The sequence below is a fragment of the Rhinichthys klamathensis genome, unplaced genomic scaffold (assembly GCF_029890125.1).
Source record: "Rhinichthys klamathensis goyatoka isolate OS25496 unplaced genomic scaffold, OSU_Roscu_1.1 h1tg000032l_1, whole genome shotgun sequence".
NCBI classification, from domain to species: Eukaryota; Metazoa; Chordata; class Actinopteri; order Cypriniformes; family Leuciscidae; genus Rhinichthys; species Rhinichthys klamathensis.
Window position 1 is genome coordinate 3,215,105 of NW_026606581.1, and position 9,881 is coordinate 3,224,985.

General features: G+C 39.2%; 1 protein-coding gene across 1 annotated transcript; it reads left to right on the forward strand.

Moving 5' to 3' along the window:
* The first annotated feature begins 567 nt into the window (after positions 1-567).
* kif3cb (kinesin family member 3Cb) lies at positions 568-6,759 on the forward strand. The gene is made up of 8 exons (XM_056245586.1): positions 568-2,029; positions 2,122-2,223; positions 2,325-2,447; positions 4,941-5,059; positions 5,168-5,284; positions 5,376-5,484; positions 6,034-6,191; positions 6,294-6,759. Exons 1-8 carry the CDS (start codon positions 593-595, stop codon positions 6,400-6,402), a joined length of 2,274 nt encoding a protein of 757 aa, XP_056101561.1. The 5' UTR covers positions 568-592; the 3' UTR covers positions 6,403-6,759.
* Positions 6,760-9,881: the final 3,122 nt, after the last annotated feature.

Below are 9,881 nucleotides of genomic sequence, written 5' to 3' on the forward strand. Positions count from 1 at the left end.
TGCCATTTTTTCCTTTGTAAATGTATGTATGCCTATCAGTCTTATCGTAAATTATGTTTAAGCTATTAAAGGGCTTGACGTCTCAAACCAAACAATCATGAAGGTTATTAGTCAAATAACCTAATTATTGAAACTGTTTAAGCCATATACAATGATTGTGCTATATTATAGGCTAGGCAAGGCAACTGACTTCTAATAACGTAATCACCGGTAATCTTATCATTGAATAATTATAACCCACACCGAATGCGTCACACCTCACGCAGAGAGAAAACACGGTATCTACCTATCAGCATCACGCCGCCTGTGAGCGCGCTCTGCCTATTGTCTGTGAGGAGCAGGGCGTGTGCACTGTGCAGCCAGAGCTGGAGACTGAGAGGAGATGCGCGAGGCACGATGCATGAGCGGAATGTAATGATGGCGTTGGACCAAGATGATCTGCGCTCACTTTTTCATGTGACGGACATACATTTTGCTGCATTCAAACGCGCATTTGTAGCCTGCACATGAATGTGCGTATTTTATTTAATCGTTCGTTGCGTCCATAACATAGCAGAATATTAAAGACGTAAAGACTTTATCATAAAAAAAGATGAAGAGAAATAGCCTATTGCGACCACGCTCCATGTCGATTGGCAAAAAATCAGAGGCGGTTAAGGTGGTGGTGCGGTGCCGCCCTTTAAACAAGAAGGAAGAGGCGATGAATCGAGAAAGAATTGTTGAAGTAGATGTCAGACTGGGACAGGTGAGCGTGCGTAATCCCAAATCATCCGGAAGCCTCGTAAAAACATTCACGTTTGATGCTGTCTATGACGTGGGTTCAAAACAATACGACTTATATGACTATGCATGCAAACCTCTAATTGACTCTGTTTTGCACGGATTCAACGGAACTATATTTGCTTATGGCCAAACTGGCACTGGCAAGACATATACAATGGAAGGTGTGCCCACAAACCCTGAGACGAGGGGAGTCATCCCAAATTCATTTCAGCATATTTTCACTCATATATCTAGATCTCAGAACCAACAGTATCTCGTGAGAGTGTCTTACTTCGAAATATATCAAGAAGAGATACGAGACCTCCTCTGCAAGGACAACAATAAAAAAATGGAGATCAAGGAAAATCCAGACTTGGGCGTCTATGTCAAAGATCTCTCGTGTGTGGTGACTAAGAACATAAAGGAGATTGAACATGTCATGAACTTGGGGAACCAATCAAGATCCGTCGGATTCACCAAAATGAACGAGCGTAGCTCCAGATCTCATGCGATTTTTGTCATAACCATTGAATGCAGCGAAATGGGCATTGATGGTAAGGACCACATTCGTGTCGGAAAGTTAAACATGGTGGACCTTGCGGGCAGTGAGCGGCAAAGCAAAACAGGTGTGCAGGGACAAAGGTTTAAAGAGGCTACGAAGATAAACTTGTCCCTTTCCGCTCTTGGAAATGTTATTTCGGCTTTGGTGGATGAGAAGAGTACCCATGTTCCCTATCGGGATTCCAAACTCACCCGGCTGTTGCAGGACTCCCTCGGAGGCAACGCTAAAACTGTTATGGTGGCCACCATTGGACCAGCTTCGTGCCACTACGATGAGACTCTCACCACACTGAGGTACGCCAACAGAGCAAAGAACATCAGGAACAAGCCAAAGATCAACGAGGACCCCAAAGACGCCCTGCTCCGTGAGTTCCAAGAGGAAATAGCCCGCCTAAAGGAGCAGCTCGAGGAACGAGGGATGCTGGCAAAAGAAAGGAGGAGAAAGAGGAGAAACAGTATGAGGATTACGAGGAGTATGAGTAGCGGAGAGGTGGAAACTCCGAGAGATGGAGAGGTGGGGGTCGTTGAGACGGTTCGGGAGGAGAGTGTGGAGGAATATTGGTGGAAGCAGCAGATGGCCAAGACCTCTGCCAATTACAAGTCAGATATTAGCAGGAAACTTGGCACGGTAGACAAGAAAGCAAAGACTGTGGAAGAGTTGCTGAAGGAGCAACAAGCTATGGAAATTATTATTGAAAAATACAAGGTTAGTTATTTCCACATGACTTTTTTTAATGAAAATTATACACCATATCATTCATAAATCACATCATTACTGTGTGCCATGGTTTTTTGTAGGTTATGGAAAGTAAGCTTCTGGTTGGAGGGAAAAACATCATTGACCACACCAATGAACAGCAGAGAATGCTGGAACTGACGAGGCAGGAGATTGCTGAACAGGTAACTGTACTAGACATATACATATTTTAGATTATAATACATAGTCATTTAAATATCCTTTAAGGATTAGAATCTCATATGTGTGTGATAAATCCTTCTAGGATAGACAGGAAAGAGAGATGCAGCAGCTGATGTTTGATCAAGATGAAGAGACGATTGAACTGAAAGAGACGTTCTCCACTCTACAGCAAGAGGTGGAATTTAAGACCAAGAAACTAAGAAAGGTGCGTAAGGTCACAGTTCATCTCCACACTATGGAAGCTCATTTTCACCTCAGAATAAAACTTTTTATCTCACAATTGCGTGATATAAACTCGCGATTGGGAGTTATAAAGTCAGAATTGCAACAACTCGCAATTGTGCAAGTCAGAATTGCGAGTTTATATCTCACAATTCTGACTTGTAATGAATACTCAATCCTGATTAGGCATTCATGGCAATCTGCAGTCATATATCTTTCTAAAATGACTGCTAAACTGTAAACAGACAAACATCTCTTAGACTGTGCTAGTATCTTTCTTATCACTTCATAGTCTGTTTCCTCACATAATTTAATCAATTTGGTTAAAATCATTTTAAACCCAATTATTCATTTATTTGGTAACTTGTCAAGTAACAAATTGGACAATGTACAATAATCGCATCACCCTGGTTCCCTCGACAAAAAGCCAATAGGATTTTTCTGTTGGCTTTTTGAGTGTTGCAGAAAATAAGGTCTGTGACCAACAAAAGTTTATGATTCTTACACGTTTTGTTCATCAAGATAGCCCAAATACAATCGTATTTAGTGAAAAGCTAAAGTAATGCTATAAATGAACTACACCATGGTCACATGACTTCAATGTCACAATCACTAAGCTTCCTACAGCTCTTTCAATCTTTATTTAAGATCTGTAAGTTGAAAAGAATAGTTTGCGAGAGTGTGAGTGTAAACAAAACAAGACTGTAAAAGCAGACTACTGCGTAGATGAGTTTTCCTGTTCGACATGAAGACGTTTAAAGTCCCAGACAACCTCTGTATTCCCATTTAGCCACTTGCTAGCAACCGCCTTCATCACCTTCCATCATCCTAATCACCTTTCTTTCACAAGTGGGGTATTACTTATTTACACACTACTCATTTACATTGATTATGAATAAAAACTATATTTTAAGTTTATTGCAAAATATACAAATATTTCAGTATTTTGAGAGTGTAGAGAGAACAACACGATTACATAATTCGCAGCGCTTCAGTGGGCGGAGCTTACGAGCTATTTTGGCACATGTTGCTTTTTTGACTCTCTGATCTGTTTCATTTTCTGTAGAGCATCATGGGTAATGTAGTTTTTTAAACCAGGAATGCCACTGTTAACATGATTATTTTAAAAATGAGCTGAGACGCTAACCCTAACCCTTCAGCAGAAGCAAATACCATGGATTAGCAACCTCGTAGCTCACAGTAGGTCTGTCTTTAAAGGTTTATAAGTTATCGTTCAAAATCCATTTTCTTATAGAGAAAATGATTGGAGTTTTTAATTCCAGAACCCAACATGGTATGGATCTATATCAGGCATAACATACTTCCTTTAGATTGCTTGTTTAGCTTGTGTTTTATCAGTCAGTTTTTTTTGTCACATTAGCATTTTCAAGGACACAGTTCATTCATTGCATTGTACAGTTTCTAATGCACTTTTTTAACATGATGTTTGTAACATGGCTATATTTGCAGTTCTGTACATACGGAATCTGGGAGTTTTGTTCGACCCCACGCTCTGCTTTCACTCACACATTAGTCAGACTGTCAAATCCTGCTTCTTCCACCTGCGGAATATTGCTCGTATTCGCCCCTCTCTTACCTTTACAGATGCGGAAACTGTTATTCATGCTTTTATCACTTCCAGATTGGACTTCTGTAATTCATTATACAGCGGTCTCCAAATGGTTCAAAACTCGGCTGCACTCACCCTCACATATAATAAAAAATCTGCTCACATCACTCCTATCCTTCACCAACTGCACTGGCTTCCTGTCATACACCGCATCCAATTTAAACTGTTAATCCTAATATTTAAAGCCCTACATGGCCCGGCACCCAAATACCTTGTTGACTTGGTACAGCCATACGTTCCAACTCGGGCCCTCAGATCTAGCACGGAAAACCTTCTCGTGGTACCCCGGGTCAGACTCTCCACGGTGGGCGGTAGGGCTTTTAATGTTGCTGGCCCTACGCTCTGGAATAAGCTGCCCCCGAATCTTCGTGCGAACGACAACATCCGGTCCTTCAAAAAACATCTGAAAACTCATTTCTTCAAGCTTGCCCAATAAATCATTATCCTCATCACTGTTTTCTCTGTTCTACACTTTTCCAACTCTACCTGCTACATACTTTGTCATAATAGCATATTTTTGATAAATAATGCAATATCTCTATCTTTTCATTCAAACCAGTGTATGCTTGTTTCCAACTGTTCTGTCTCTCGTAAGCCGATGGCCTTTGTATTTGTTCGCTTGTTGTTTGTTTGCTATTTGTTTGTTATTTGTATTACATTGTGAAGCGACCTTGGGTTCTTGAAAGGCGCTATAGAAAATAAACATATTATTATTATTATTATTATTGTATAAACCATGTTTAATTTATTACAGCAGCTACTGTATATATCTTATAATTTAGTGAAATATAAGAACTAATGTCTTCATTTTACCCCAGTCAACGCTGAATTGGTTGTTCTTCTCAGTTTTACAGTAAGCTGCAGTTGGTGAGGTCTGAGATTGGCGATATCATCAATGAACATGTCACAATGAGGCAGGAACTGGAGCAGACAATGAATGAGCTGACTAGAGAGATGAAATTCAAGTACGTCCCACCTGTCCTCAGTTTTGTCCTGAAATAAACTACAAAAAAGATAAAGCTCCTCTCCTGATGGTTTCGATTTTGTCACTTGTCTCTTCGAATTTTTCCCAGAAATCTGATCATTGAGAACTTCATTCCTCCTGAGGAAAAGAATAAGATCATAAATCGTCTCCACTTTGATAGCGAGGAAGACCAGTGGAAAGTCTTACCTCTTTTCCCCTCAGAAAAGTAAGTGAAAGAGCAACATTGTTCCAAACATTACAGGACCACGAGGATGATATTCTTATCTTATGATGTTGTGTTTTCTCTCATTCTCCAGTAACTCCCCTCTTGTTCGACGAAGGCCAACTTCTGTAGTGGGATACAAGAGACCAATTAGTCAGTATGCTCAAGTTGCCGTGGCAACCGGGTCTCCTTCTAGATATAGGGTTGGTATTATACAGAGCAACATTTTTAAAACGTTCAATCATTATGAAATAAAATACTAGCATTTTATGGTAATAAAAATATTTTAGTGAATTTAAAAAAGACATTACCAATCAAAAGTTTGGGGTCAGTAAATGTTTTAATGTTTTTCTTATCCTCATCAAGGCTGCATATACTTGATCAAAGTAAAAACAGTAATATTGTGAGGTATTATTACAATTTGAAATAACTGTTTTCTATTTATTATTCCTGTGATGGCAAAGCTGAGCACAGTGTCACGTAATCCTTCAGAAATCATTCTAATATGCTGATTTGGTGCTCAAAACATTTCTTAATATTATGGAAACCGTGATACATTATTTTTTCAGGATTCTTTGATGAATAGAAAGTTCAAAAGAACAGCATTTATTTGAAATGGAACTCTTTTGTAACATGATTGATAAATGTCTTTACTGTCACTGTTGATCAATAAAAAATACAAATGTACGGAACCTAAACTTCTGAACTGTAGTGTATATTAATTTGACTAAAAAAATCTTTTGTTGGCACAGGCTGAGAACATCATGCTTCTGGAGCTGGACATTTCTCCACCCACCATGGTGCCCTTGGATCTTCAGAGGTCAGATATAAGAACCCAAGACTTGATTCGTGACTTTGTCCATTATAGAAAGAAGTCGACTGCATCACGGGTCATGAAAGCTAGATCGTGGTGAGTACCCTGCCTGCATATATTCATAATTATTCAGCTGCTACACAGAAAGCTAAAATTAATTGTCCACATTTAAACCATGCTCTTTTCTTCCTCCTCAAGGTACCAAGGGCCAAGTCAGTCTGCTTCTTCATCAACCAGCTCTGGGGACTATGGGCCCCAATGCCCACCCTCAGCAATGGGAGCTTGTGCAGCAACATACCAACCATGAGCCTGTACAGTGTATTACGCCTGCAAGCATAGAAAGCACACTTAATTATTCTTTGCACTGTTTTCATGAGCTTTAAGCAATGACATTTGTCGGTTTCATCATCTTAAACGGTTAGTTCACCCAAAAATGAAAATTCTGTCATCGTTTACTCATGCTGATCCAAACCCGTAAGACTTTCGTTCATCTTCAGAACACAAATGAAGATCTTTTTAATGAAATCTGAGAGCTTTCTGTCCCTCCATTGACAGCCTACGCAACTACCACTCTCAAGCCCTAGAAAGGTAGTAAAGGCATCATAAAAGTAATTCATGTGACCCAAGTGTTTTAACCTAAATTTTATGAAGCAATGCGAGTGCTTTGTTTGCACAAAAAAAAACATAATTTACCACTTTATTTACAAAATATTCATCTCCAACACCCATTCACAAGAGTTGTGTTGACGAGCAGACGTTGTGTGAACGTGTGTTGGAGATTAATATTTGTATAATAATGGTAAATTATGTTTTTTGCACACGCATTCACGTCTCGTCATAATGTCATGAAACTGCACAAGGAACATGGACAGAGGTGATCCAAACGCAGGCTTTAATGAGAGGAAGATCCAGGGACAGGTACAGGGAAACATGCAGATACAGGCAGGGAGTCCAGGAACCGTGAAACTAGGAAACACTAATGCCGAGTTCAGACTGCACGATTTTAGCCCCGATTTTGGCTCGCCGACAGGTTTTGAGAAATCGCCGACAAATGTCCGAAATCACAGGCAAATCGGTGCTCGTTCACGCGAATGACAATCACGCAGTGTGAATGAGCAAAGACGCGATCTGAGAGAATCGCCGACAAGTCGCCGACGCCCGTGAGATATTTGGCATGCTAAATATCTGGACCTGTCGGCGATTCACAATCCTGCTGTGTGAATGTGTTCTGACTGAAAACTACATCGGCGATGACCTAATATTGGGAGTTATAGACCAGAATATTAGTATTTTAGGCCTATATTAACAATTATATCAAACAGAAACAAAGCACAAACGTTTGCATGACCAGCAGCAACAGCAGGACATTTGCAAAATTATTTATTTACCCCCAACTCTCTTTGCAAAACACAGTCCTTGCTCCCCTCGTCTTCCCAACCATTTCCTGCATAAACTGTTTTTTTCTTTTCTTTTTCATTTTCGCTACAAATCAGTGCACATACAATTTGTAGGCTATCATTTTTAATAACAAATTCAGTGTCGCGCGAGAACTCCGGTCTCACGCACGCGTGACCTTCCGTTATTTCCTATCACTTCTCGCGTTTGTTTGGTTGTGAAACGTAGTTTGCGGACCAGGCAGAAGTTGTCGGCTTTTTTTTCTTTTGTAAAGTCATGCAGTGTGAAACCTCCTGTCGACGATCCATCGTGCAGTGTGAACACAGCAGCAACGGAATGTTACCCCAGATAGTCATGCAGTGTGAAAACAACAGTGACCCGATTATTTTGAAAATCGTGCAGTCTGAACTCGGCATAAAGGAAACAATAAATTAGGAAAGAGTGCCCCCGAGCGGCTCAAGCAGGCACTCCAGCCGCAGATCGTCACACATAAAATTTCTTAATTCAAATGGATTAGTTTTACGATCTCTTTATGAACTTTTTGAAGCGTCAAAGTGGTAGTTGCATAGCTGTCAATGGAGGGACGGAAAGCTCTTAAGTTAAGTTTCATCATAAAGATGAAAGGGTTTGTAAGTGAGTAAATTATTTTTGGGTGAACTAACCCTTTAATTTGTTAGCATCAAAGCTTAGTTATTTTAAGCACAATTGTCTCCTGTATACTTGAAAAAAGCTAGTGTATCCTCTTTAAGCTTGTGATGTCATTCTTAAACAGAAATGCAAACAATAAATGTATCATAATCAACGGGTCTTTCAATATTTATCACATAACAAGTATCGATTAGAAGTAGCTGAGGTCTTATAGTACGAAGACATGCAGAAATAAGTATAAATAAAACCCTGAACTGTACAAACCTGAATATCAAACCATGACTCCATATGAAAAGAAAAACAAAAGAAAAGGCACAAAAGGGGTTTGATTAATAAGACCATTATACCATAGCTCATATGACTGTATATTACAGCTCTGGGAGGTTAATCACAAGTTTAGATTATAGGCAAAAGAGCAAGTGTTAACCTTTTTCACACATGCTTACCGTATGTATTATGTGATTTTGTACACTTAAGGTGAACATGAAATCAAAACTGACCTTGTTTACTTTATTAATACATGTTTATGTTCATGTTCTTATAGTGATGAAACAGGAAAAAAAAGGTTAGCTTGACAATCGTAAACTTAAACGTTTAAGAATTTAATTGCATTAGAACAAAATATCAAACCAAATAACAACTCTAAACAAATGCTAAACCTCTTATCAAAACTAATTTCACTTTTCATAGCTTATATATTTATATTAGCAAATTTATGATTACCCAACTGGTCCTGGGATTTTTTTAGTCAGTTACCCTCAAGTTCACAACATGATGTCACTACGTAATAACCACAGGTGCAGTTTATTACATTAAAGGTGTTCATTATATGTTTGTGTTTATGTTTCATGGGGGCCATATACTCAAAAGACAGGAATGGAAGTGTATGTATTCAATATAAGTTAATTTATGTTCTCCAGCTTGCACAGTGGTGTTTTCTGCTGTTCAATTTGTTTTTGCTTTTGCACCTGTCGCTGGTGAAAGTCTGTTGGTCCCTTTCGTCTTTGGGAATGAGAACTCGATGTCTATTTTCTCCCAAAAACAAGCTGAAACATGGACTCATCCGACCACAGCAGACATTTCCACTTTCTTCTAGACCATCTGAGATGAGCTCAGGCCCAGAGAACTCACCAGCATCTCCACATAGAACTGATGTAAAGCTTTCTCCTTGCGTAACAGAGATTCAAGTGGCATTTCTTGATGCAGCGTCAGACTGTGTTCAGTGAAAATGATTTTCCAAATTACTCCTGTCCTGAGCACAAGTGGCTGTATTTGACAGAGTAGCATGATGGTATCTTGTGCAATGCCATCTGAGGGCTCAAAGGTCACGTACATTCAACAGGTCTACTGCCAACACAGACTGAGATTTCTCTGGATTCCCTGAATCTTGTGACAATATTATGTATGGAAGATGATGAAAGGCATAAATGCTTTGCAATCTTGCATTGAGAAATGTGATTTTTTAATTGTTTGAAAATTCTCTCAAGATATTTGGCACAAAGTGATGAGCCATCATGACCCATCTTTGCTTTAAAAGACTGAGAAGCACTTTTAGACCCAAACATGATACCCTCAAATATTACCAATTCACCTGCTCATTGTGGACTGTTTCAAAATAGTTGGATAATCTAATTTGGATAATCTTTTCACTTTTATTTGGTCTCTGTCCCAACTTTTTTTGGGGTGTGTTGCAGCCATTAAAATCAAAATGTGTTCATATTTACAAAATACAATTATGTTGGT